The sequence below is a fragment of the Pocillopora damicornis genome, chromosome 9, assembly GCF_964200805.1.
Source record: "Pocillopora damicornis chromosome 9, jaPocDami1.2, whole genome shotgun sequence".
Classification (NCBI taxonomy): domain Eukaryota; kingdom Metazoa; phylum Cnidaria; class Anthozoa; order Scleractinia; family Pocilloporidae; genus Pocillopora; species Pocillopora damicornis.
In genome coordinates this window covers 14,461,188-14,488,842 of record NC_142678.1, presented here as the reverse complement: position 1 = coordinate 14,488,842, position 27,655 = coordinate 14,461,188, and the positions used below count along the sequence as shown (strand labels likewise).

The following is a 27,655-nucleotide window of genomic DNA, read 5'->3' as shown; positions in this document are numbered from 1 at the left end:
TAAAATGAAATTTTTGACAAAGTTTTGCATAGGTGGAGCTGACTTCCTGAAGTTTTCTGACGTTGGAGAATAACATTGGCATGCGTCTGTTTTGTTTTTCCTTCGTCTTTGCGAACAAAAGGTTTATTCATATCTCTTAATTCAATAAATAATAAATAAATAGAACGACTTTTAGTGACACAAAACACTGAAATGTAATTAAGAAAAGTTCTTACTAAATCGACCAAAGAAACTTCCCAATTATGGATAAAAGTTCCAACTAATGTTTGAAACTAAAATAACTAACAGTCAATGGTCGGTTTAAGGGAAAAATAGTTCTGCACGAAGCTTGGTTTTCGTAGGGGACGGAGCCGGAGTCGTAAAAGCACTTCCGACCTGATGAAAATCGAAAATCAGAGTCGTAAGCTGAGTCATAAGCCCGATGGTGTCGGAAGAAACAGAACGGTTTTACTTTCTTCCAATTTCGCTAATGAATCCAACGCTTTTGATCCAGTGAAAACTAGATTTTCGGAGTCCCAAGCAGAAGCCGAAGAACCAACCAATCCCAGTACCAGTTCTCAAGCCCTATGAGTACAGCCTGATATCAAACAAGGAATTACGACGCCGACAATCCAGCTTGCTTTCACTGGATCGTAGACCTGACAAAGTTGTAAGCGACATCGATATCTTTCTTTCGATTCAGTTGGTTTCATTTTCATCAGATCATACTGTTCTGTGCTTCTGATTACGGCTCCGACTTCGACTCCGCCGTAGACTAAAACCATCCTTAGGAAAAACCCCAAAATTTGATTAAATATCCGTTCAGGCATGGTAACTTTCCGACCGAGAAAGATTATTCATGTATCAATTGCTCCTCGTGAACATGCGCTTGACAGCTAAGCGAAAACCTTTGTATCTAATAGAATATATGAGTGGGTTACATGCACTGTTTGTAAAGCCAACAAACATCGTTGTTAGATCTGCAGTTGGTCCCCCTGTGGTCTTGCCATGAGCAGTCTGCTCAATAAGTAATAAACAAAATGGCGACCAACACGCCATGTAAGTTCCAATGACAATAAGGACTGTTAAAGCTCCTTTTCTAGCTGAAGTAACGTTCGCTCTCGTTTCCAAGCCATTAATTGATCGAACATTTTTTACTTCTGCAGAAATTCTTTTGGACTGATTCGAAACTATTTTGAATATCTTGAGGTAAACACAACACATGATTAAAACCGCTGCCCCATACGTACAGCAAACCACTGAGGCAGTGAAAAAAACAGCTCCTTTTCCACGCAGCCATTCCGTCTCGATACATTTCCCGATGTAAGGAATAAAGCACTCGTAGGTAACCACGCCGAACAAAGACGGCAATGCCCATAATGTCGAATATATCCATAACAATAAACAAGCACCGCGAGCTTTGTTCTTGGTCACCACTGATGAATAAACGAGGGGACGAGAAATCGCGACGTAACGGTCAACAGAAAGCAGCGCTAGATGCATTATAGATGAAATACAGAACGAGAAGTTTCCAAAAGCGTTTAGTTTTCCCAACACTCGTCCATAGCGCCACTTCCCCGCCACAACACTGTCTATCGCGCCTGGCATGACAAGTAGGCCCACTAAAAGATCGGCAACCGCCAGCGATACGATAGCGTGTTTGTTTGCTGGCATAGCCTTTAGGACAATCATCCTAACCAGTGCAACGATGACAAAAGCGTTTCCAACAATCGTGGCCAGGTTGATTGCAATCATGATAATGGTAGTTAAAATAACAGCACTTGACGGCCAAGTTGAAGTCACCAGGGAGAAATTATCGCCGGTGGCCAGCCCGGTACAGCAAAAGTTTGTGAAATTTCCTGACTTTTCAAACGTATCTCAGACACTAACTCCTCAAATGGTCAGAGAATAATCCAGTTTCCGGCGCTTGGCATTTCAGCAATTGATTAATCCTGAAGCACTGAAGAAAAAGGCACAGCTGTATCTGAACACTCCCGATTAGTTGTCACGTTTCCGACTTTGTTCCTTAAAAGAGGTGTTTCGTTATGCAAAAGTATTTATATTTGCTCTTTGATTGGCTGATTTAAGTCTATTCATCCTTTCAAAGTCGTTCTTTTTTAACTCTCCACAGTTCTATTTTTCTCCTTTCTTTTCTCAGTGTAAAGCATGGAAGGCAGAACCGCCCTGAGCAACTCCTAACCTGTGCAATGCCTCTGGATAGGAGCACAGCTCTCAGACTTGCCTTGGAAGTTCAGTCAACGACCGCGCTCCAAGAATTCTTGCTTCATTCCGAGAATAGGAACTGAACCATGAAGCGTAAATTAAGTGCTTATTTAGCAAAAACGTAGGTGAAAGCAACACGTACGCTAATGAAGCATTGTATAGTTTATTTATAGACTGAATTGGAGGAACACGTTTTTAAGTTCCACCAAACGTCTTTAGGAAGAGTGACTTCGACAAGGTTATTTCTATTTTGATACTGACACATATGTTAAAACAATTTATTTGCCGTAAAGTTTCGAAAAGGGGCAGATTTAACCGCCAAAAACTACATACAGTTACTCAAACAGTTATTCAGTAGAAAAGGGACTGATTTGAACAAGAGCTACGAGAAGAAGTAAAGAGATTGTCAGTTTTTTTTAGTCAAGAATTAGAATAACACTTACCTCTATATTTCAAAACTAGTTACCTACTTGAAGTCACTCTAGACCTTCGCGGGTTGGTGCCTTCACGGAAAGGCCTGCGCGAGCACTTTCTTTCAACAAACTAGTATAAACTATAACTCTTTGAAAGTCGATGAATTCATAAGCTATTTTGATTTTCCTTTTCTAAGACAAAGAAAGCATCCGAGTTCAACCATGATTAAGTGCAGTAAAAATCAAAGATAAAAAATCAACCCACTTTCAATAGATGTTCTTTCAACTTTACTCATAACCTTTTCCTTGTTTTCGCACCTATTGTCAAGGAGCTTTTTTTTAAGTTCTTCCACTCGTTGAAAGCCGTTAATCACCGGAAATTGTCATCTTTAAGACGCCGAGTGCCGCCGTTGACTTTTTTTAATCGTTTGTTGGATCACAAAAATCTTTAAAGTTTCTCGCTCACGCTCCGCTCGTTGGGGTATATCTCACTGATGGTGGGAGAAAGTATTCAGTGGTAAAACCACTTTGGGCCAGTTTGATGAAAACATATTTCAGCCAACTCAGGGTCAGAGTAAGTTCTCAAACCAGTCTTACAGCTAAGCAGACAGTTTTCAGTCTTTCTTACAATTAATTACATCCAGTTTTTCCTTACTCTAAGATAGTATACCGCAAACTGTTACAGTCAAACCTCGATTATCCAGACTCACCTCTCTAGTCCTATTTTTAATAAATACCAGGTCACTTTTGGCAAATGTCAACAATGATGTACAATGATCTATATGATACGTATTCATTTTTAGTTTTGGCTCATTGATATTCATATTTTTGATCATCCGGACTATTCAGCACAGTTCCCACGAGTCCAGAAAATCGAAGTTCGATTGTAATACAATAAACGCTGCTCAGGGAGCCGGCTCCTGACGCTTTTATGACAAAAAAAGCGAATGCTAGTATAATTTTAAACCCTGGATTGGCGCTAACCGCCTTCGAGTAACATGACCCTCCGTGACATTTTTACTCGGGTCCCTCTAGATGTCTTTCTGGTGCGGTTAGCTGTTGAGATTCTCTTAACTTAAATTATCCGACAAAGACTTGCCAACTCAAACCCAAACCCTGCCGTCTACTAAATGAAAGGAAGCTCAGGATATTTTTCTTCCGCGAGGAAGCCACCAAAGAAGAATCAAACCCTTGTAACCAGTCATGATGACAAGTTCTCTTGGACAGTTCATACGAAGGAACGAGAAAATCTTAAATATTATGTTCCACGCGGTGAGTTTGTAAACAGAGCAATCAAGACTATGGCATTCATTTGCCACACGAGTATTTGACTTAAGCGCTAAAGGATAAGACTTGACTGATAGAAATTGTTCAAATTTTCATTTCTCCATATACTATGTGCTTTTAGCAAATTTTTCTTTATCACTATCCCCTGGTAAAGGCTAGACTTCTTAGCCGAAACGATGGGATTTTTTCAGAACTCTTTACCAATATCACGATTTTATTTAGTTAGGACACAATAATTACGGCAGAAAATAGAGAGCGATAATAAAGAAATACAAGAGGGGAATATAAGAAGACGCTTGTGATCCTGTTTTTTTTAAAAAAAAAAAAAGCCTTTCTGGTGTTCCTTCCTCGTCGCCTTTATTTACATCTCACTGAGCTGACGCACCCCGTGTACAAACTAAACGCTTGGAACACCCCTTTAACTCCTTGAATTGACGGGGAAGTTGTCGGAAACTAGTTGCAGGGACGTGTACCCTCGTGCGTACTGATCTGTCGATTCATGACACGCAGTGATCACGTGCTCCTCGTGTGACGTCATACGGGCGCATTTATCTGTTTCAAGGCTGGCATGTCATCAACATTCGGGGGTGCATAGGGAAAAGTTGGTGTTTTTCCATTTTGCAAAAAGAGTCCATCGACACTATTTTGTAAACTTGGTACTTTGCTTTTCGATTCAGTAACAGTTTCGTTTCTTGGTAAGAGTTCTCTTTCCGTCATTTCTTTCAGTTTCTTGTTTCTCTTTTTCGTCTTCTTAATCTTGATCTTTTTCCATGGAGAGATGTCTAATTTTACTCTGTTTGGTATAGAGGGTTCTTCTGTTGTCGAGTGTCCCAGGATAGCATACTCTAGATCAAGAAAGGACTGAGGAAAAGTATAACAAAAACTTCTTAGCCCTCTGATTACTGAGAGTAAGCTCTGACGAGGGGCTAACGCTCGAAACGTCAGCTTTTTTACCCTTTACGGTGGCCAATTTACGTTTTCAACTCTACCCTAAATTACCTAATTAAAAAGTAATTAGCATCTAATTTCTCCTTACAAAATGACCCCTCAGTTACTCACGAGAATAAAAAAAATAAACCAACTAAAGAGGCTCTTGATTGTTAAACGAATTCTCCTCGTCAGCACCTTAGCAAATGTATAGAGATCAGTATGGAGAATGTGCAGACTCGTGGTAAGGTGTAAAGGGATAATGTTTCAGTCAGTCTTGCAATTGTGGGAGGAGAAAATTCAAATTAACCATTCAGTGATTAATTTTTGTATAAAAATTTAAAAATCTGCAACTGTCTTTGCTAAAAATTTTGACAAGCAACGAAGTTTCGATGCCAGCCTTAAGAACAATTTCATCAGGTTAAAGTGGATAACATTTATTTTCCGTTGTTTTCGTAAGTCTTATAAATTAATTTTCTATCTATTTCCATTACAAATCTTTGCCCAACAACAAAGTTAAAAACTGGCAAACCTACCTTAGCGTATAGCCCGTACATCCGGGAAACTTCTCTCATGGTCAGGTGATCGTCTAGTATTTCATCACTACGGATCATTTCAACCTTGGATGCAAAATGAGAACAACAACAACAAAAATCCAGATAAGTAATAAGTATTTCTGGACTACAATTTTATGGGGATGGTTTAATAGCACACTGTAAAAATATCAGCTCTTCTCTTATGATGTCAAAGTGATCGAAATTTATTTTCCTGTTTTCTTTTTTCAATCTTCGATCAAGCCGTTTACTGTTGTTCAATCTTGATGTCATACGAGCTCATTCTTTTTAATGATATAAATCATTCATCTGAACTGCGCTTTCGGAAATACCGACCCATAAATTGACTCAACTCCTAAGAGCGTAATGGCTCATTACAGTTGACAATCATCCCTATTTTCTCAGCATGATGCAACAAGTAAAATAACCCAATACTAGATTTTCGCGTACCGCAAGTTACCGGGGGCTTCAATAAAAGGTGGTTATCGGCGGTCTATCTCCGCCTAAAAGACCTCTTGGACCATCTTTTTAGCTCGTAAGCTAAATTACATTTTCGAGCTTCTGGATTTCAAATATTTCCCGGGGAACATGCCTCCACACCTAACCCCCCTCGGAAGGGGCTTTATGACCCCATTTCCGAGAACAGCCGCCAATTACACCATCGACAGCCGTTTAAGAAAAAAACTTATGAAACCCCTGAAATGCCCCTGCCTTCTCCCCCCCCCTCCATCAGCAATTCGTAAATTTTCTTGGATGGTTTCTGGTATCCATGGACACCGCTGCCAGCCTTTTGTGGAAAGAGGCGTCTTAAGAGTTAAACGTATATGGTGTCTTATCCAAGATCACAATGCAGTGATCTAGGACACGATTCGCAGAACCTGTCGATCTCGATTGCTGGACCCCTTGTCTCTGACTTAAGAGAGCAATGAATCAACAGCAAAATAACTATTAACCTGATGCGTGTTAGGTATGGCGAACTTGGCTACAAGGAATTTTTTCAGCACATCAACAGTCACCGCAGAAGGGCATCGTAGATAACGAGGAGGAAAAATCTAGAAAAAAAGTCACATGACAGTTGTGTGGTTTTAATTAGGAACAACAATCTGTCCTCTTTTGATGTGAGATAAAACAGCGGTCAGTCTTCGCGCATATGTGAACTAAGTTGCGAACTGTAATCTTTTTTTGCGAGACAGCGGTTGTTTCTAATGCTTTCCTTCGAAATTGGCTGACCAGGTTGATCTCTTCGCGCATGCCCGACGTTCGACCGCTGTGTTCACACGAGCGTACACAGAGGCATAAAGTGTGCGGTGATTTACTAGATGCCGTAAAACTTGCGACAGAAGACGTTATAATAGTAAAGCAGCAGCATATCAGAAGAAAGGCTTTTGAAATTCAACACCACTGGTGCCACGAGTTCAGCAAGGAATGTCCAAATATCCTTCCCTGCCACATTTCGTCCCAACGAGATGATGAAAAGATGAAAATAAGCTCCGTTTCGAATTTCCTACTGTCCATCATACCTGATTTTCCGACCAGTTTCTCTTGCTCCTGTACAGAGAGAAAGAGGATCCAAAATGAAAATTGTTTAAAGTGTATTGTTTGACTTACAGCAATCCAACACGAGCCACCGTGAAACAAAGCAGTTTTTGTCTGTAAGCCTTACCTGAAGTATTCCAGAGTGATGAAAACTGGATCATCCATTTCAATCTCTTTTTTCTCCGTGACTTCATTCACGGCCTCGTTTTCCTCTAAACAAGGGAAGAAAAGCGTGCACGCCGTCTGACCGTTTACTCTACTTCCACGCTAAAGCTGAATTCGCTAATAAATATGGGTAACAACGTAATTTCGAGTGCAATTTGGCGTTAAAATTTTTCAAAGACAACAAAATTGCACGAGCCCATTGTGCAAGTGCATCTTTTTGTTTTATATTATCTCACTGTTTCAGTGTATAATAAAACAACTTTTCACATCAGCATCGGCGGCTAGAGGTGGGTATCTACCCGACCGCTTCATAACGCGGCTTGGTAAATCGGGAGCTTAAGAAAACCATGACGGCAACGGCAACGTGAACGTCAATAAAAAAAAAAAAGGGTTTAGAAGCAGAACAATGGCTGCGCACGTGCATTATAAATCTTTGTAAATTTCTATGCGTCCTCTGCAAAACAACAACGTGAAGTGACCAAACTTTGCGTTGTGTGGAGAACGTGAAGGACGACGGATAATTTTTTTAAAATTTCTATTGCTAATTTAACGCCGTGTTCCATATTCAGTTTCGAGATAGTTTTGACAGTGAGAAACAAACTAAATAACTTTAGAGTATCGCGAGATTCTTAGCCCTTTGTATACCAAGGGGGGTGGTATTTAAATCTCCCCGTTCAAAACGTCCAAATCACAAAAAGCCTCAAAATTCGCCCAAAAACAAGCTCGATGGAAGAAATCCTCGAAAAAACTAATTAACGACTTTATGTAATTTACATTGAAATGTAGTATTAGTTTCCAGCCCCTCAAAGTGCTCTTTTCAGGCCGCCCGAATGGGGTCTGTATTTAAGTGGCCATATATGGCCACTTGGTATTATTAAGTAAAATATAAGTTCATTTTTGTCCTCAGCGTCGTCACGTTGAGAACAAAGTTTCGAGATAGTTTTGACAGTGAGAAACAAACTAAATGACTTTAGAGCATCACGAGATTCGTAGGTAAAATATAAGTTCATTTTTTGTCCTCAGCGTCGCCGTCGTCGTTTCTTAAACTCCCTGATATCCACCACTAGCCACCGTGGCTTCGATTCGGTGATTAGCTGTTAATTAACTGTCACATCGAGATAAGTTTTTCCTCAGCCTGAAGCACTCTCTCGGTTTAATTTTGAGCGAAGACGACTAGGTGTAAAAGTATTTAAATCATTTATATCAGTAAAAATTACCTGGCGGCTTGTTCTCTTCTCGTTGCTTTTCTTCGAATTCATTTCTAAGCTTGAGCTCAGCTAGAAAAATTCAGAGCAGAATTTAAACAAAGCAACAAGAATTTTTCTAATGATGAGAAGGTCTTCGCTACTTGACAGAAAGCTTAACACTTCTCGGGCGTTGCGATGGCCGGCTGAACTGACCGGCCAGGGATTTGTCTTTGCCAGACGTGATAAAGTCAATAATACATATGTGAAGTACTTCTGACTACTTTTCAAAGATAATTCATGTGAGACGTTAACTGCTGTCGGCATACTTTGCAAGCATGTCGTAGAAAAAGCTGCCGAGTCCCAATCCTGAGTCTGTAACATGCGATGGGGAAAATAAACGAAAACCATCATATATGTCCAATACACACCGAGAGATTCCGATGGAAAACTTTTTTTTTTCAATTGAATAGGCAAAATTCTATTCCTGACACCCTCCAACGGAAGTGAGATAACCGGAAGTCATGACGCGAAAGAGTATCGGAAGTCAGATGAACATCAGAGAAGGCAGAAATATTGTTCGATGGATTCCGATGGAATCTATTTGTCGGATGGAATCCGACTGAGTCAATCAAAATCCACTGGAGTCCATCCGTGTCTATCGGAATTACCGGAACCGTCTCATTGAAAAACTTTTGCCCTACGTAAAAATCACCAAATGTATAATCATAGCGCAAAAGGATCGGATCTCATGAACTTTGCCCTGAAATTTCCTTGTTGTTTGACATAGTGCATGAATTCCTTTCCAACTGTAGTCCCTGTGTCACTTGTTGCTTCTACAACCTTTGCTGTATAGTTCAAATAATTTTGTTGGTTGTGAATAATAGAAAAGTCACGACAATGTTACATTACCTTGATACAGCCCAGGAACGAGTTTAAAGACAATTTCTTGGAGAGTTCGGTCTGGCCTGAAAAAAAAAAAATCACTGAATGATTTTTGGTCCAAACGGAGAAGATTTGTTATTGAACAGGTTTTAACTCTTCTAGACTAAAATTACTTATAATTCAACTCAGCCAAGTTTGACGTCTCAGCTATTGTCATCTTTTTTTTTTTTTTTTAACGAGCTTCATGTTATCTTTTCAAATACAAGTAAGCTAAGCTTTTATTGTCTTATGGCTTAATTAGTCTTGTTGTATTCCCGATCTCTCAGATCATTACCTTAATGAATAAAGGGGTAAGTTTTTCAAATTGTCGTGCTGCGTCGGTGAGGAGCAATAAACCACAATTTGTATCGGTTTGCCGGCGTATATGAACCACGCGGGATGTTGGGAAAACACGAGAAAAGCTTGTAAGCCACCAGGTGCAGCCAAACATGTCAACTTTTCCTTCTCGGCGCGCAGTTTAGGGAATTCTAGACGAGAATATCTGAAGTTCTTTCATTTTAACCGCGCAACGAAACTAGAATAGAGGCTTAAAACAGCAACCAGTGAGTTTAACTACATTTTAAATAGAAAATTTGATAAAGAGTTTCTGAAGCTGACGTTTCGAACGTTCGTCTGTCGATCTTCATCGATAAAGAACTAAACGTATCTTATAACTGCTTTTTTATTTGACCAGCAAAACGATTCTTGTTTGTTTCTTTTGCAACTTGCAGGTTTTCCGGAAATAATGGTATTCATCATCACTCTTAACACTAGGATTTCCCTACTTTTAGATAGATTTTTTCGGTACAATCTAAACTCACTAGGAATGAACAGCGCTTTATGAAGTTTACAATACCTTGATGCTAACCTGATATTTAGCAGTGGTTTAGTCTTGTGGACTTCAACATCACAAACAGGACAGTGATAAGATGCTTGGAGATGTTTTACAATGCAGCTGCGACAAACTGAAAAAAAATAAATAAATAAAATAAACAGATAAACAAACATAACTGAAACAACCAGACTTAGTTCGGCTGCGAACCGTTTCAGCCAAATAACTTAGTTTGGCTCGATTGTTTTTATCAATTTGGGCTACCAAATGTTCCTTTAAACACATAACGCAAATTTAAACGAGTATTTATGGTGAAGTGTTAGTGTTTTTGTAGAAGATTACAATCCCGCAATCCGATTAGGCTATCATACTAAGCCGGAATAAAACCGAAGCCAAATGTGGTTTTAGACCTGTAAAACTTTTCCCTTCGAGTTCAGTACCGTCCAATGCTAGCTTTCGGCAGCACCACGAGAAGATGAAAAAAAAAAAAAGCTCTCTGATGAAGCAATTCTAACAGATATTCGCTGATCAAAAAATTCCGATGATTATCATCTGCCAACGTAGAGTCAATTTATTCAATGGAGCTTCAAGTTCCGTGTTCCTGTAAGACTTCCTTGTTGCAGGAATTTTTATCGTATTTTGCAAACAAACTGCTATTGATAGGCATAGGTCTTCGAATACCTGAAAATCTAAGGTAATCTTATACTGGCGAAGTAAATTAGGGAAAGGATGAGAGAAACTCTTAAATTTGGCTTAAATTGTTGCGGTGATTAGAGGAAAGGTTTCAAACAGCCCTAAGTCTAGAATCGGAGTAAAATTATCCATTTTAGGTTCTTAGCGAGAATTTGCTATTTTAAAATTTGCTACTATACTTTTTACCATGTACTACCGTTTTACTTACAAGAATGCAGGCACTCGACAATAGTTGTAGCATCCACTAAATATCCACCACATAACACGCACACAATGTGAGAGTTTAGATCTTGGATCTTCACGGACCGTAACATCTTCCGTCGAAATTATGTCTTCCACTTCCTTCATAAGACAAGAAAAAATTCTTCAACATAGGAAGCGACACCATCAGTCTCTTTAACACGACCTAGCCATACTTCTAAGGAATGATGGTAAACAGCGATTTAAATTTCTATAAGAGAGCTACACGAACCTTAGCGGCCACGAAGCCATGATTCGACCGCCACAAGCTAATAAATTCACTTCAGTGACAACACAGTGACAGCGGAAGATTTAATTCAACTGAGGCAAGGCATTTTTGAATTTTTTCCTTCAAAGATCCGGATACGCTTCTCTATCGTTGATAAACTTTACCAACAACAAGACCGTCAGAAAAAGCCGGCATCATCGGTTAAAGTGCGAGCAGAATTAGCTGAACATATATTTCCATACACACAGAAATGTCGACAAGAAATATAATTTATGAACATCGATAGACAAATTTTGAATCCAAATGGTAGAAAAACTAGGGCTAAAATCTCTGCAATGGAACTTAAATCATAAGCCTCGCCAGGCACTGAATAATTTCGCCAAAGCAAGAGATGCAATACAATTGTGGAACAGAATTATTCTCGTCGAAACAGAACTGAAAATCATGTTTTTTAATAAAACAGGCCTTGGCTTGTATTTAATTCTATTCACAAGATTTTTTCTCTCTAGAGCGATGATAAATAGCACGGAAGTTTCGACCACTAATCTTTTGTAAAGCCTAGTTGCTTAATGTTTTTTCTCATTTTCTTGAAGTCTGCTTACCTTTGAACTGAGGACTAAACGGTTCTGACATTCTAAATATAACAATATTATTTTCATTTAATTTTACAGCTCCTAGGTGCCATGATTTTCCACGAGCTTTATTAAAACGGGCTGCATAGCTGACGGAATTCGTGAGAATTTTCAGCAGCGAGATCAGTGTTTGCTAGCGGCTCTATTAAGGCTCCGTCGCCTTCATTTTATCGAATATCAGAAAAAACAAACGGCAGAAATCACACCTACAAAAAAGCCAGCTATGCAGGCTACTGACAAATTTAGAATATGATCCCAAAGTACAGGGTTCAAGTACACGTGTCTACAAGCTTTCTCTTGCACCCGATCTCTTTTACATCAGTTGACGAGCCTGTAGAGTGGATCTCGTCCAACGAAGTGATTTCACGTACTGTAAAGAGCCTAAGCTTAATTTTGGCGTAGTTTTTTAGTGTAGATTTATTACCCTAAGTCTTTTATTAGGTATGTACAATTTAAGTGCAATGGTGGCATTTGGTTTAGTTGTACTTGTGAAGATGGTTTGGAACTGATATAGATCACAGTTCCGCGGTTCAGTAATATGTTCAAGATTTTATCATGACAGGTAAGCATTGGGTTCGACATTTGGCCAACATTTCTGGCCTGAAAAGTGTTTAGTTCTTAGACTGTTTTCTAGCTATTTGAAAGCCGAAGGTTAAAAACATAGAAAATTTTTTAATCGTTTTGTATTAACCACTATCAACATTAAGTATAAATGTTTATCGATTACGTTTGGAAGTCTGACCGTATTTAGCGGAGGGGCCGTAAAGGACCTCAGGTGACAGCAGACGAAAGCATGGGAAACAAACTAAGACAGGAAATCCAAACGAAACCTCGATATATCTATCAAAGGGCAGCAATTAAAGGACAAGCGAGCTTGAAATTCCTTGTATTGTTGTGCGACTTGAATTCTTTACAAACGAAGCGCATAATTTTCAAGCCCGAAATTTATTCCAGTAACGGAAAGTTGGAACATGCATTCTGGTCTCTCTCTTTCGGTTTCAAAAGAATTTACGGCAGAGCCCAGAATTGCTTCCAACCTCGGAGCCCATTAAGATGACAAATTAAACATCATTATCGAAAATAGGAATATTACTTGCGACTCACAGAAAATCTACTGTCTCAAAAATTTGCCACATGGCCAATATTCTCAATCGGGAATCAGTAGCTCTGCCAATCGGCGAAAATAAGGTTGTAATTTTGTTCGTATCCGAGCAGAGCATTTACGATTTCCAATCTTCTAAATTGTCTCTTTTTGTGAGATAACTTTTCTAAGTGATGATAGAATTGTATTCGATGAAATGTCCATTTCGCCGAAAGAGTGCGTTAGATGTATTTGGTCTGACGCATCTTGGTCACGAAATGATCTGCATTGCGGTCCGATAACTGAAAATAACGCAACATTTTAAAGAACAAATATACGACCAAAATCGCTTCAATCTGAAAAAAAATACGTTGCATCAAAAGTTAAATAATTTATCTAACGTCTCTGTGAAAATTAGGCTAAGATTCTCGATATAACTTAAGAAATTACCGTGTTTTTCTTGACAATTTCTTGATGGCTTCGAGTTGATTTCAAATAGACACACGTTGCTGTTGATATGCTTAATCACGTGACAGTCGCACCAGTCTCCCCTGAGGTGCATAGAGCGTAAACATCGATCTGTTGGATGCAAAACAACTTTCAAAAATTAATGTTGTTTTTTTAGGTTTTAGTGGCAGTTGGGAAATCAACTAAAGTTAAAGGTCAGTATTCTCCATAGAGAGATTTTTTCAAATATTGCGAAAACGAAATATTTTGAATCTGAGACGAGAAATATTTATGGATGACTTGCATGTTCACGATAAGCCCAGCCGTGTAAAACTAAATAACTAGGAAGAATCGAAATTGAAACTCGTCCTTCTTAGAATTGAAATATGGTTACTGATTATTTCTACCAATTCAAGTTTCTTGGAACAAAGTTGGTGAAATTTGAGGTAAGGCTTATGAGAACGACGGCACATGTTCACCCTGCCGAAAACCACTATGGCCATCACTGTGGACGAGTTTGAAAATAAAATATATGATTAAGAAAAGGATAAAGGTCTGCATTAGGAAAAATATATAAAAACATGTAAGGAAAATGAAAATTGGCTTGGAAAATGCCGGCCGACATATGTCGTGTCTCGTAGTCAAGCTACGGTCTTGAGTTGCCGCATAACCACCGTGACCTTTTAAGTTACATAATTGATTATAGCCACCTCGGTAGTATTATTGATAAACATATCATATTTTCCGTAGAGAGATAATCTTTCTATATCGCTTTCTCAGTTGTTTTTTTCTTTACCTGCATGCCCTAAATGCTTAGCTTTGTGTGGATATTTTAGATTATGTAAACATCTTTCACTTTAATCTTTTCACTTTAATAATCTTTCACTTTAATCAAACTAGTCAACGTTTTTATTCGATTTACTGTGTATATTTTTTTTCAGCCTTTTTCCCCAATATCTATCAAGCCTTGAACATATCAATTGGTGTAAAAAGTACAGCTTTCTCACAAAATGACGAGGTGATAAAATTCAGTGGACATTTGTTTGATATCAACTGATTAAGTGTTGTTGGACCTCAAGTACTTTTGTGTTAAATTATTTCTTCTGTCTAACTTTTAACTCCAAATCTTTTATTTTTTATATGTATTTTTTTAGCGTTTCGACGTCAGCCCCTTGTACAGAGCACTCTGACGAAGGGCTAACGCTCGAAAAGTCAGCTCTCTAAACTCCCTACGGTGGCTAATTTTCTTAATCAACTCAAATTATTTCAATCTTACCGCCGCCAATAAAGCATCGCAGATTCTTAAGAAACTTACCCCCGCTATAATATTCAGTCAAGGCCTGGATATTGTATTTATTCCAAATCTAAATTAAACTATGCCCCGAGGCGCAAGAATTTGCATCGTTCTTTACTTATCTCGAATTAAACTACTGAAAATGACCATTAATAGATCCATGATGATATTTTAGCTTGTTCTCTTGAGTTTCACTGCTCTTCGAGTGATATCCTCCCTTCTCAAAAAAACTTGTCTTCCATAGGTGAGTTCTTACCGAGGAGGCCAAAGAAGTGACGAAGCAAGGAAGCAAAGTAGTAGGGACATAACAAAGAGGGGAGGGGGTGCCGAAGAGGAGGAGAAAGGGAGGGAGGGGTGGAGAAGAGAGCAAGAAAGCAGGCGAAAAAGCCGCGAGAAGGAAATGAGGAGATGAAGAAAGTGAGAAATGTAGTTGAGAATTGCACTTGTAGAGACAACAAAGAACGCGAGAAACATTAGCTATCATCAGTTATTGTTCAGCGCGCAAGAAACAATTTTTAATGTTTTTTTTCTCTATATTCTTCTTCAAACCTTTAACGATGACAATAGATATGTTTTCGGAAGAGGGGCCTGAAGCAAAGATAGAGACTCCCATAGAGGTTCATGGAGGAGAAGCTCAAACATCTTCAAAAAAATCTCGCCATAACTACTCCAACGTAGAAAGAGCTTTTGTTCGTTTGAATTGGATGGCGCCATTCGATGATAAGTGCTAAAAAATTATTGTAAGTGTCCCGAACACTTTTCCAAATTTTTCTTTCAGGTTCAAACCATGGAAACTTACCATTTTGACGGAAAACCCGGTTAGCAAAGCAATTTGTGATCGCATTATCAATCGATCACGCGTTGTTCACGTAACTTTATGCTAGAGAATCGATATGTTGCGAACACGGCACGTGATCAAGATTCATTGGGGGTGTATCGGGAAATGTTGGCAAAATGTCATTTTTGATCAAAGGTTCGTCGTTGACTTCTTCCGGTAAACTTGGAAGTTCAGTTTTTGATTCTGTAACAGTATCATTTCTTGCTAATAGTTCTGCTGCTATCATTTCTTTCAATTTCTTATTTCTTCTCTTTTTCTTTTTAATCTTGATCTTTTTCCATCGAGTAATATCGAGTTCTTCTCTTGGTGGTTTGGTTGGTTCCTCCTTTGCTCCCACTTCCAAGATGGCGTATTCAAGATCCAGAAAGGACTGTGGGAATATAATTGAAATGTCAAACACTATTTGAAAGAAGCCACTAAAGAAAAATAAGTACATCTCGGTAAGACATTCTATATACTGAAGTCAGTCTGACAGTGGTCAACCGATTTACAATATTATTTATTATGCCACTTTTTAGTACAAGGTGTTTTAAAAGAATGTTTGTAAGTTGATGTCTTTTAAAAATCATCTAATGCATTTCTGCATTTTGCATGTATGCATATAATACAAATTTATCTTTTTCTTATTGTATATTATAACTGAGTTTCTAAATAACGCGCATTCTTATCGGCTGAAACAGCGTACTTGCCAGAATACAGATGGTCGATGTAGTGGAGTCACACATCACAATTTTTACAATGGCTGACCAACTACCTGAGTTCTCTCACGTTTTTTTCTTTTGTTTACTCAGATATCTCGTACAACCAGGAAAACGACTTTTAAAAGTAGAAAGGAAAGCCTCTACTTCTTCTCGTGTTTGCTCTACACTCCTTTCGTTCTCCAGTCGCTTTACACAGAGCAGAGCACCTTGAAAGTTCCTTTATTTGTTAATACCTTAGCGTATAGCCCGTATATCCGAGACACTTCTCTCATTGTCAGCTGACCGTCTAAGATTTCATCACTGCGGATAATTTCAACCTTGAAAGAAATATTACCCAACAGAAATTTAAAGATACTTTCCATTTTTTCATTCGGAAAAATATTCCATACAAAGGATTAAAAGCAAAATTAAGGAGGTCAAAAAAAGTACCTGATGTGTGTTTGGAATGGCAAACTTTGTTATTAGAAATTTTCTTAATACATCGACGGTTACCGCAGAAGGACATCGGAGATAACGAGTAGGAAAAATCTGGACGAAGAAGGTACAAAAAAAAAAAACCATCTTAGAATCAAAACGATAAAGATGAAATGTTTTGCTTTATTAAAATCACTAACAAGTTTCTTCCCATACCTGATTTTCTAACCAGTTTCTTTTTCGCCTTTAAGGAAAAAGAAAGAAAGTAAGAGACAAGAAAGAAGGTCCTCAACAGATCGGAAAAGGAGAACTCATTGCAATGATGGATTGTTTTTTTCATCGGTTCAATTGTTACCTGTAGTATTCCAGCGTTATACACACCGGATCCTCCATCTCAACTTCCTTTTTATCCTTGATATCACCCGGAACTACGTTTTCGTCTGAAAAAAAGAAAATTGGCTCAAAGGATAAGGAGAAGTAGGACAAGAAATGCTTCGTCTTCACACCTCATTTTCGAGAGACAAATATTACAATTTAACTTTACCCTTACACCCTAACCAAGAAGTCCTTTTACTGAAAGACGCGGACTAAGAATGTTTTGCCAAACAAACAAACAAACACGTAAATAAGCAAACAAATAAGCATGAGAGCAGACAAACAAACAAAAACGCAAAAAAGCAACAAGTAAAAAAGGAAACAAGCAAACAAGAAACCAAGAAACTAAGCAAAGAAGCAAACAAGTAAATACAAACAAACACAAGCAAACAAACAAGCTCAAAGTTATTTCGTATTATCAACTGAGTTGATGACGTGAATTAGCCACTGCTAAGAGTTTCAAAGCTTTGAAACTGGTAGCAGTGGCTAATTCGCGTTATCAACTCAGTTGATAATACCAAATTACCATGTTATACTCTCCCAATGACGCAGCACCACAGTTATTTTCGAAACTTACCCCCTTCAATCAAACAGTCAAAGTTAAACGAGCAAACAAACGCCCTCATGAACAGATGACGACACTATGTTGAAAGGGGCTTGCTTCTTAAAAACCCTTCAAGGAAACAGTTTCATTGCATTTCCAATCGAGACTCGATGAATTACCTGAAGTTTTTTCTTCTTCTCTTTCTTCTCTTTGATTGTCTTCGAAGTCATGTCGAAGCTTCAGTTCAGCTAAACAAATTCGGGATTGAATTTATTTCAGATATACAGTATTGGATACTTAAAGAGCCGATTTATAAGTCTGAAGATTTTTGTTTCAAAATTCTTAACTTCGAGAAGTTTAGTGGTACGACTAAGAGGCAAGGTTAAGAGAAACGCCTTGCTGTTGGTATCGAGGAAAGTTGGTGCAGCCGGCGCGCAGTTCTTTTTGGAGGGCACAAAAGTCTTAACCCGTCAGCTATTCAGGTTTTATTTATTTTCTTGTTCTCTGATCTGCCAGAACTCATAAAATGGAAGCTTAGGAGTTTCTACGTCAGTTTCGCAAAATGCGCTTGTCGCGCTTGCGTGCCATGATGCTTGAAGGTACCAGCACCATGCATGGCTTAGTAATTGACGCAATTTTTCCCGCGCAATCGCTCATGTCGATGTTCGTGGCATCAATTCTCCCCTATCAAACTTCAATACTCGTGGGTGTCGAATGTAATCCGTGATCGCTTTGGTTTTGGAACAGTATGTTTTTGTTACCAGAGTTTTGACGATAAGAAAGAATTACCATACTGCATGCCATACCTTGATAGAGACCAGGAACGAGTTTGAAGACGATATCTTGGAGGGTTCGGTCAGGCCTGAAATAAATTAGATATTTATGGACATTCTCATAGTTTTTTTCTTTAGGCCAGAATGGCTATATAAAATAGAAACTAAAATAATCCTTTTAAAGAGTTTTCCCGATTTTTTTCTCAAAACTTCATTAAAAGTGTGGCAGTTTTCAACTCAGTTCTTAATAACGCTCGTATAGTGAGAGTCCTAAGCTGAGTATTGCCCCTCATCATTTATTCACTCCTCAGCTTCGCTAGGTTGTTTCTTTAATGACCTTGTTAATTACTTTTCCCTGTTTTCAAGTATCGCATGATAAAATTTCAGTTTGGTCTTATGTCTATTTATTGTAAGTGAGCGGTGCAAATGCAGAAAAGGCGGTTTAATTTGCTTAAAAATGTTTATATCTCACCTTATGTGGAGCAGTGGTTTAGTCTTGTGGACTTCAACATCACAAACAGGACAGTGATACGATGCTTGGAGGTACTTCACGATACAGCTGCGACAAACTAGGAACAATGAACACATTATATATTAAAAAAGTTGAAAATCAAACATTTCTCACAAGCGTGGGACTTGAAAAAATCCGAGTCCCAAAGAGGTCTCGAACCTTAGATCTTCCAATTCAGCCATGGAATTCCTCACTAACTGAGAAACAGTCCAACTTGTTGGTTGACAAGGCCATAGGCTCAGTTCAAAGATATACTACTTCTCCAAACAGACTGCAGAGACTTGTTTATGGTAAAAAAAATTTTTTTTCACCACTGAGCTCAGTTTGGTGAGTTCTAGACAATGATTATACCATTGAAAATAAAAATAGTTTATTTGTTACACAAATCAGTTTGCATGAGTAACGAAAGCCTTGGCAACGTCAGTCGTATCTTTAACTTACACGAATGCAGACATTCGACAATTGTTGTAGCATCCACTAAGTATCCACCACACAGCACACACATGATGTGAGGGTTTAAGTCTTGTATTTTCATAGACCGTAACATCTTCCGTTTCAGGCGTATTCCAGGTCCTTAGTAAGACAAGAAAACATTCGTGATCATCAGTAGAAAGCAACTCTATAAAGTCGTATGTATCTCTAATTTGCGTTTATTTTCAGCAAGGAGAAGCATTGGCGACTTTCAAAGTGTCATGTCTGGGAAGGAAACAATACGGACGACTGCAAATAAGTATTGACTACCATTGCTTTGAGGTGGGCAAGCTAAATTTAGCTTTACCCATTTGATAACATAACTTGGCCGCCGTAAAGAGTTTTCAAATGACTGTGAATATATCAAAATCATATCCGTGAACTGCGATTTTTAAGAGACGAATATGAACGCAATCATCGCAGAAATGAACACCACTTAAGCATAGTGAAAATAAGGCCTGAAAAAAAATCAGGCCTGTATTACTACTTAAGTAATGTTCATTAATGGAAGATCACTTTCATATTCAGAGTTCCTAAAGCTGCGTTAGCTCTTCGTCAGGGCGAATATCATTATTTCACTCGAGTAGATCTGAGTTATCTACTACATTTCCAGCTTAATCATAACAATCCCAATTTCCTCGATTGCGTGATTGGTTTAAAAAGCTTTTATTTTCCACTAATTCACTTTGCCAAGTTGTTATCGGACAGTTCAATAAGCCAGTCACATTCAAAGTTGTAGTATAAATCAACCAATCACAACCTCGGTTTCAGTCACCAAAGAAACAGTGTACATTAAACGATTTACGCCTCCTTTGTCAGCCTTTCGATGCATATTTTCCGTTTCTTTCAAGACTTGGGTATTCTTCTTTTCTTGGAAATTGTATGATTAATTTTTATGATTAATTGATAATAAGACTTCGTGTCGTCCAATGCGGTCTGTAGTCATACTCGTGATAAAAAATCGGACGACTGCGCATGGTTATTACTCGTATGATTACAGACCGAATTGGACTCTACTCAGTCCTATTACCATTACTAATTTTTCTCTCTCTCAAAGTACCCGTTTCTTTCCCGTCTTGCAGGCGATACTACCGAAAGAAAAGACATCGAGGCTAATCGGCTACATGCAATTTGATTTATAAAGCCACCGTATGCAGACTACCTCGGAAAATATGTACCACGTCGGTGCCTATATATCTTCATTAACGTATGAACCACTCTCAACCGGTAGAATTTCGCTCAAAAACTAGAAAGTCACGGATCCTCACAAACTTATTTTTTGTCACTACCAATCTGTCAGATTCTGTTAAGAAACTTGAGGCTGTGTTTCATGGCGATTTTTAGCGAATTTCATGAAAACCGCTTCCTGTGTCTGCAAATCATGTGTTCATCAAAACACTACATAATACGAATGAACAGGGTCGGTTTGTTCAAAACACGATCAAGCTGACTCACGGTTAGTGCGGTTTCCATGCTACGTAAAAAAAAAAAAAATTTTTTTCAGGTCCTATTTTCAACTACTAGTTCAGTAGTGCTCTTAGCTGCGAGGATCTCTTAATTTCGTTTCTTCATATGTGAATTTTATTGACAGAATTACATCGCGAAGAAAAAACCATATTTCTAAAATCATCAGCTATGCAAACAGATTTGCCGTTCGTGTTTTGTTCCATTTCACGCATCTGAAACTACGATATATCCCTTTAAAATCCCTTCAAACTGAATCAAGTTCAACATCTTCAACCTTGGCTAAACGGCCTTCATGCATTTGAACAACAGGGCTCCTTCTTGAATTAAATTAATTCAACCCAGCTGACAGTAACAACAAATGCAACCGTTCGGCTGCGAAGCTGGCTAGTTGTGATTTGCCACCGCTTTTCCGGCTTTAAACTCGATCGGCAGAAAGAGAAATGATGACATTTGGAAAGAGGCAAAGGCCAATATTTGTATACGAATCAAGTCATAGAGAAATTTTGGACCAAGACGAAGAAAAAAAAGGACTGCTTAACTTTCGCTGCCTGCCCTCATGCAGCCGTTTCAGCAAATACACGAAAATATTTGGATTTGTTATGAATAGAGGATGTTTTCGTTTGTTAAGTTTTTTTCTAGCTGAAGGATCTATATGAGGACAAAAAGAAGCATCAACGAAATGAGGGGTAAACGGCCGTTTAAGTTTTCTGCCAAAGTTCAGCTCTTAGTATTTCTAAGATTTTCGAAAGTGATGTATATGCCGGAATTTCGGTAAATATTTAGAAGATGTGCAATTGACCCAAAACGACTTTTCGGACCGGAAAAAATGATGGGAATCGTATCTGTCTGTTGTTTATAATCTATGGAAACTACAACCACGGATTTTATTTCAATTCCTCATAGATTTTTCCTAAACTGAGGATTCTGCCGAAATTACGGACATGCTGATTATAGTTCCACAAGGAACTGTTGTGCTCGTAGGCCATGTAAGCAGCTGATTGATTACTTAACAGAAGTTCATCAGCGTAGAAAAAACCACCGTTGCAAATTTTGAACAGATGACTTTTCGAACCGTTTTTCTTGCTACTGAGCCTTCTGCTCTGAGGTAAGGCTAACGCTTTGACCGTCAGCTTTTCGCCTATTGCTGTGGCGGTTTATCTATATTTCTACCAACTTGTGCCTTGTATTCATCTGCGTGATTTTAGTGAATATGTTTATCTTAGTTCTTTTAAGAACGATGATAAGCATTCTCGTGTAATTCAATGGCTCTTTTAACTGGATTGAGTGATGAATCAGTACGCTTTTAGCCCAAATAAAAATAAAATTCCGTGTTCGCGAGTCCTTTGAAGACAAAATGCCTTAGTCAATCTTTTACGCCGGAATGTGGAAAATTATATCTATTGCATTCGCAGCTAATTGAAAAGATCTTGAAAAACTCAGGAAATTACTTAAAAAACCATCTTTCAAACCATGATTTTTCATACCCTTTCGTTAGTGAAATGCCACACACTCTTTCGCTTGATCAAGCTTCTGACACAGAAGGAAGTGTTTCGGCCCGATGAGACCGAAACACGCAGCTTTAGTTGTACTCCGAGGAAGCTTTGAATTTAGATCGATAATTCTCTCATTCAGAAATAAATACATGCAATTGGAGGAATATCTTTATTACCGTGAAGTCAGTTTTATATATAGAATTTGTACGGCATGTTTAGTCACGACCTGAAAAGCTTGTTTCGCCAAGCTTAGATTTACTGATTCGGGCCGTCATCGGCTATGCGGCCTGAAAATTGACCGAAGATTTTTCAATTCAGACAGTTGAGGAATCAATTTTTAAGCGGTTAGCAAGCCGAGGGATTGACAGAATTACATCGTCAAGAAAAAACCAGCTCTATTACCCGTAACCAATATCAGAAGTAAATTAAAATGTTGGCCGATTCGGCTACATGATGGAAGAACTCGAAGTTACTGGAGAACACTGATTTATCGTTGACTTGCGATGTACGAAGGTATGAACGAAAACTAAAAATTAAAGAGATCCAAACAAAACATGAAAAACCAATTCAGAATTGTCCATTCAAATATGATCGAACTCTCAATTCCTTGTATTGTTGTGCGACGTAGAATTCTTTACAATCGAAGCGCATAATTCGGGCTTGAAATTTATTCCGGTGCGACGAATGGTGTATTCATACAACCCGATCCAATGTATTCTCTTTCGGTTTCACAGGCACTTTGAAATAAAAAATCGCTCAGCTATGTTTAAGACAAGAACATTTTCAATGTTGTGGTAAAATAATTATCGAGGATGATGTTTGAAAGCCAGCAAAGATGAATAAGAAATCTACCTTTTGTCTGACAGAAAAATTCTCTAACTTGAAATTACCCCGACACCGTTGATACTGAAGAGCTTTCCTCAAACAATGTTCATATTCTGTTTGAGGCCGAGCTTAGTATTCACAAATTGAAATTTCCGAAATGTTCACATTTTTGTCAGATAAGTTGTCTGAGCTATAAGAAGAAAATATGCGTTCAAATGTTTCATTCCGTCGGAAAAGTATGTGATGTATTTGGTCTGTTGCTTCTCTGTCACGAAATGATTTACATTACGGTCCGATAACTGAAAATAACGCACATTTTGATTAACACATTTACGACCAAAATAGCCTCAAATCTGCAAATAAATACTGCATACAAAAAGTTAAATAATTTTCCTAACGTTTTAGAGAATTTCAGGCTAAAGTTTTCAATATAAGGTGAGAGATTACCGTGCTTTTCTCGACGATTACTTGCTGGCTTCGAGTTGATTTCAAGTTAGCACACGTTGCTGTTGATACGCGTAATCACGTGACCGGTCGCACCAGTCTCCCCTGAGGCGCATTTGGTGTAAACATCTGTTTTGATGCAAAACAACTAGTAGATGTTTACTCGCTGTTTTTCCGTATTATTCTTTTTCACAAAATAAAAGTAATGAGGCCAAAGCTAGCGTTAGAGATATCTTCATAAGATGGGCTCTGGAAGGGAAGTTTTTCTGCCGGCAAATGGGATTATTAAATGACGATTGTAAACTTTCGGAAAAGGTTTAATTCAAGCATCATTCAAGTTTTGCGTTCACTCTAATTGCAAATGTTCCAATCTTCATAACGAGTAACATGCAGCATTTTTTTCACTATTTCCTTTACGAAGTATTAGCAATCTTTTCATTATGAGATAAAGCGGCGAAAATATTTAGTTTACTACAATATTTTAACTGCTCTTAAAATGTTTATATTCGCCGGTTGATAACACATCCTTCTGCAACAGAGGTGAAATAAAAATGTCGCCAGTTTTTAAGATATCTCAAAATCTGCTTAGCTGCTTCGAACGTAGAACATGACTATTGGCGTCTTTAAACCTTGATTTTCCAGTGACAACCGAAGAGTTTCTTTAAGCACTTCTGCAGGAATAGAAATATGGGTAGTCAGTTTACCTGAAAAGCCTACTTCGAAGAATTTTTAGTGGTCAAAATTCGAGCCTTTTGAGTGAATGAAATAAATTTCCTATAAAGCAAGTTTCATGTTTCTTTGATTTTTGTTGTTACAACGATTAACTAAATGTTATTGAATTCTCTTGCCGACTGTTAAGAGGAATAAAATTTTTGTCGTTCAGTAAAACAAATCCTCAATACTCCAGAAATTCTGATATGCTGCTATTTCCCCTTCCAAACGACCTTTTTTTTGCTTTTTTAACTTAAACAGTTATAGTGACGTTTCCTTGAGCAAACTAATTGGAATTGCGTCATAAGAGAAAATAATTGGAATTGCGTCATAAGTTTCTCAAAGGAGTTTCTCAAAGAAGTCAACTTCCGAATAGAAACATTTGAAAAGAAGTGTTTGCTGTAAGTGAACTGATCAGTGCAAGTGTCTGGCGTTAAAAATGTGTACACCACCGGGAAGCGCAGAAACGTTCCCTACACGTCAGAGTTCTTGGGAGAATGTATCGTTTTCCAAAGCTTGACCTTACTTCAGCCCAAAAATTGCACTTTCTAAATATGCTCTTTGGACTGGGGCCCGTTTCTCGAAAGTTCCCGAAATTTCCAATCCCGAGAAGCTGTCTCGCTTTGTTGGTCGTGTCTAGCGTTTAGGATCGAGGTATCGATCGACAAGTTTGAAATTCAAAGAACAACGATATTTGCAAATGAAACAGAGTGTATTGTTTTATTCAAGCGAGAATATTTCTACTATTCTTTAGAGTTTACACTTTAGAAAATGGCTAACCGAGATTTGCATGCATGCCTGTTTTCAGATCTGGCTTCTGAAAGTTAGTCAGTTTGGTTAGCGGATCATTGCGCCTTTCTGTAATATAGATAAGCCAGGCATCAGTGCCGAAGTCAAGAATGAGTCAAGCAGGTTTATCTGAAATTTAACTCAAATTACTGAATATTTTTTTTAGTTTTTAGTCCCTTCCTCTGCTCTCAGGGACTTAGACAACAACGAAATGGATGATCCATTTGGATTTTAAAAAAAGTTTACGTTCATTTTTTCCCATGCTTCCTTTGAAACTGAATCACATCCGACTTTTAAAATCTAGAACCGTTTTCCTAGTCTATTCGGTCAGTCCAAAACGGCAAAAAAAAATATCATACCTGTTGGACCAGCAAATAATCTATATAGCTTATATAGGGGAGGAAATTGGCTGGTTTATGAGTTAAAAGTATTAAAAGAGCTGTCAATTAGGGTGTCACCACACAGTGATTAATGACCGAGGTGTATACTCATTACACGGATATGAAATTTTTTATGACAGTAGATGACATTTCAAGCCTTGAGGTACAATTAGGTATGATGTTTCACTCATTCAACTTAAAGAGTTTTCAACAGTTGTGCGCGTTGAAAGCGACAAGTGTGTATGCTCTTCAAGAGCTAAAAAAGGGTTAAGGATAGATAAAGACCAGACCAGGCCAAAAATTGTTCATACATCACGGTAACGACTTTAAAGAATTAAAAGCTTGACTGCACATGGAGTTCGCGAAATTACAACTTTAATACGTCGACATTATACAGTTAAATGTGTCATACGATTCACTAACAAAGTTTACATCATATTTCTCACTTTTAACTCCCTGTAAAAATTCAAGTGTCATAGACGATAAATTTAGTAGCACTAAAGCTAGGAATTTTTTTTAGCGAGGAGTTTCTTTCATAAACAACGAACTTCAGTAGTTATTACTTATGTTGCCTCCACGATTGATACTTATCCGACCATGGCAGTAAGACCCAAGGTTGACCTTGCCTCGAATAACAATGTTTACGAGGCGTCTGTTTTCAACAAAACACCTGAGTCAAACTCCAGTGTTTTCACCAGTCTTATCATATTATCGTGACAATACCTCCTACTTAGAGAAAGGGACGACCATAACGCTTTCCATCGCTTTATTCAGTACCACAAACCGCTTACTGCATTTTTGCGGGTTGCGGTAAACGGGTACAAAGCTATTGTTGATATCAGGCATGTTTACGTCTTTTTAATTTCAGGAGAAATCTAATTTCTGGTTGTTTAGTAGCAATGGAAACTAAAAGGAACCTGTGCTTTACAAACATCAAGTTTGAGTATTGACTTGACTTGACTGATTGTCAGGGTTCTCACGCTAATTCGTCCGAAGAGTGAGACATGAATAACAATTCCTATCTGACAAACAAATTTCCTATAAAAGCTACCTCAATGTCACATTTTTAATGGACAATTTCCCAACGAATCACATAACCTTTCCCTTAATTAATAGAAAATATCAATATTTACATTGTTATATGGAAGAACTTTCGAGGGATGAAGGATTTCCTAACAAGAACGAGGATGACGTACAAAAATGAATGGTTAAATACTTGCAATTTAAATGCACGCTGTAGGCATGTCTGGAGTGGTATTGTGTGTGAGGCAAACTTGTCATACAAACGACGAACTTTTTTCCCCATGTACTTGGCAAGTGTTCAGTTTAATATATAGAACGTGCAAAGAGTGTGGGTGCAAATAATTCACGTGTAAATAATGCAAGTGCAAATAAGGAAATCCATTTGCGATGGATCCTGAGGCCAGTACACTGACAGACGCTAATGAGATTTTGTCTTGAACGCTTAATATCTGTCTAGCAGCAAACGATTTCTACTCTGATTCTACATGACGAACTTCAGGAGCTTTTTTTTTTTAGCAAAAGCCTTGCGCAGCCTTAAAGAAAGGAACTTACCTCGACTCGACGTGCAGTTTTAGTCGAAACTTTAACTTCAAATCTGGTTTTTTTTCTCTCCTGTAGGCATTTCTATTTGGACTCCCCAGTTTCAGATTGTAAGAATTGGAGCTGCAGTGAAACCCCGCCTTCCGACATCTCGGTAGTATACAGTCGCCTCGCTATTACGGCTACCTTTTTTTGGGCCCGGCAAAACGGCTATGAGTTTTCTTATAAAAACTCTCGTAAATGCGGTCACCCGTTAATATGACCACTCGCGCTAAATATAGAAAACCAGTAACTTAAAATCATGATTTGTGCCGGTTGAATAGCCGATTGTAAAAGCGCTCTATTATTGAGCGAGTTTTCAAGTGTTTTCTTTTTCACAATTACACATACTGGTTGCTTATTAAAGCGAACAGTTGTTCAGGAAGTGCGAATGTGATACATTTTTCGTGACAAGTATAAGGCATGGAATTTGACCCTACCCCGTTATTTCGGCCAGTTCGTTTTGGTAATCGTACTCTAACGGGGTTCCACTGTATCGATTTATCATTAAATAAGGAATAATTTTTCTGTGTCAACTTGATTGGTTAATCGGCAATTAAAAGCTGGTATGCGATGGAACCACTATTAATTTATAATTCTTAAGAAATATTTTGATAATAAAGATTGGACAATGAAACACGTATACTCAAGACCATGAAGTTTTATTTTTTAGGTCC

General features: G+C 38.2%; 3 protein-coding genes and 1 long non-coding RNA gene across 8 annotated transcripts; 1 reads left to right on the top strand and 3 right to left on the bottom strand.

Annotated features, from left to right (window-relative positions):
* Positions 1 to 805: 805 nt before the first annotated feature.
* On the bottom strand, positions 806 to 3,412 carry LOC113679399 (G protein-coupled receptor 161B-like). Its single transcript, XM_027196351.2, has 2 exons — positions 3,326 to 3,412; positions 806 to 1,842 (listed from the first exon to the last, which is right to left on the bottom strand). Exons 1-2 carry the CDS (start codon positions 3,410 to 3,412, stop codon positions 844 to 846), a joined length of 1,086 nt encoding a protein of 361 aa, XP_027052152.2. The 3' UTR covers positions 806 to 843.
* Positions 3,413 to 4,233: 821 nt separating this feature from the next.
* LOC113679416 (polycomb complex protein BMI-1) lies at positions 4,234 to 13,479 on the bottom strand. Of its 4 annotated transcripts, none has more exons than XM_089182134.1 (10): positions 13,350 to 13,479; positions 10,926 to 11,059; positions 10,049 to 10,157; positions 9,181 to 9,236; positions 8,302 to 8,361; positions 7,047 to 7,131; positions 6,904 to 6,931; positions 6,337 to 6,435; positions 5,366 to 5,449; positions 4,234 to 4,763 (listed from the first exon to the last, which is right to left on the bottom strand). In XM_089182134.1, the coding sequence occupies exons 2-10, from the start codon at positions 11,029 to 11,031 to the stop codon at positions 4,437 to 4,439; spliced, it is 954 nt and encodes a 317-aa protein (XP_089038260.1). In that variant the 5' UTR covers positions 11,032 to 11,059; positions 13,350 to 13,479; the 3' UTR covers positions 4,234 to 4,436. The 4 variants fall into 4 exon arrangements, with proteins under 4 accessions (XP_089038260.1, XP_027052174.2, XP_089038262.1 ...); XM_027196373.2 differs by having other exon boundaries at positions 10,061 to 10,157; XM_089182136.1 differs by lacking the exon at positions 13,350 to 13,479 and adding an exon at positions 11,190 to 11,564 and having other exon boundaries at positions 10,061 to 10,157.
* LOC149040323 (uncharacterized) lies at positions 9,622 to 14,964 on the top strand. The gene is made up of 4 exons (XR_016179693.1): positions 9,622 to 9,755; positions 13,525 to 13,561; positions 14,288 to 14,364; positions 14,885 to 14,964. It is a non-coding gene; the product is annotated as an uncharacterized LOC149040323 (long non-coding RNA).
* A 169-nt stretch (positions 14,965 to 15,133) lies between these two features.
* On the bottom strand, positions 15,134 to 27,163 carry LOC113679417 (polycomb complex protein BMI-1-B). Of its 2 annotated transcripts, none has more exons than XM_089182133.1 (10): positions 26,952 to 27,163; positions 19,238 to 19,369; positions 18,758 to 18,854; positions 18,319 to 18,374; positions 17,692 to 17,760; positions 16,949 to 17,033; positions 16,810 to 16,837; positions 16,609 to 16,707; positions 16,413 to 16,496; positions 15,134 to 15,848 (listed from the first exon to the last, which is right to left on the bottom strand). In XM_089182133.1, exons 2-10 carry the CDS (start codon positions 19,341 to 19,343, stop codon positions 15,516 to 15,518), a joined length of 957 nt encoding a protein of 318 aa, XP_089038259.1. In that variant the 5' UTR covers positions 19,344 to 19,369; positions 26,952 to 27,163; the 3' UTR covers positions 15,134 to 15,515. The 2 variants fall into 2 exon arrangements, with proteins under 2 accessions (XP_089038259.1, XP_027052175.2); XM_027196374.2 differs by lacking the exon at positions 26,952 to 27,163 and adding an exon at positions 23,500 to 23,573.
* Between the last annotated feature and the right edge of the window lie 492 nt (positions 27,164 to 27,655).

Bases quoted from the DNA above. Each gene is read 5' to 3' on its own strand.
- LOC113679416 (XM_089182134.1), bottom strand. From the start codon at position 11,031: ATGTTACGGTCCGTGAAGATCCAAGATCTAAACTCTCACATTGTGTGC. The intron at 10,158-10,925 runs GTAAGTAAAACG...ATTTTTTTTCAG, and splicing joins TGTCGAGTGCCTGCATTCTT to TTTGTCGCAGCTGCATTGTA. The intron at 5,450-6,336 runs GTTAATAGTTAT...TTTGCATCCAAG, and splicing joins CCATACCTAACACGCATCAG to GTTGAAATGATCCGTAGTGA.
- LOC113679417 (XM_089182133.1), bottom strand. From the start codon at position 19,343: ATGTTACGGTCTATGAAAATACAAGACTTAAACCCTCACATCATGTGT. The intron at 17,761-18,318 runs GTATGGCATGCA...GAATTTGTTTAG, and splicing joins CGTTCCTGGTCTCTATCAAG to CTGAACTGAAGCTTCGACAT. The intron at 16,838-16,948 runs GTAACAATTGAA...TTTTCCTTAAAG, and splicing joins ATAACGCTGGAATACTACAG to GCGAAAAAGAAACTGGTTAG.
- LOC113679399 (XM_027196351.2), bottom strand. From the start codon at position 3,412: ATGAATACGTATCATATAGATCATTGTACATCATTGTTGACATTTGCC. The intron at 1,843-3,325 runs GTGAGTCTGGAT...ACGTTTGAAAAG, and splicing joins TTAAAAATAGGACTAGAGAG to TCAGGAAATTTCACAAACTT.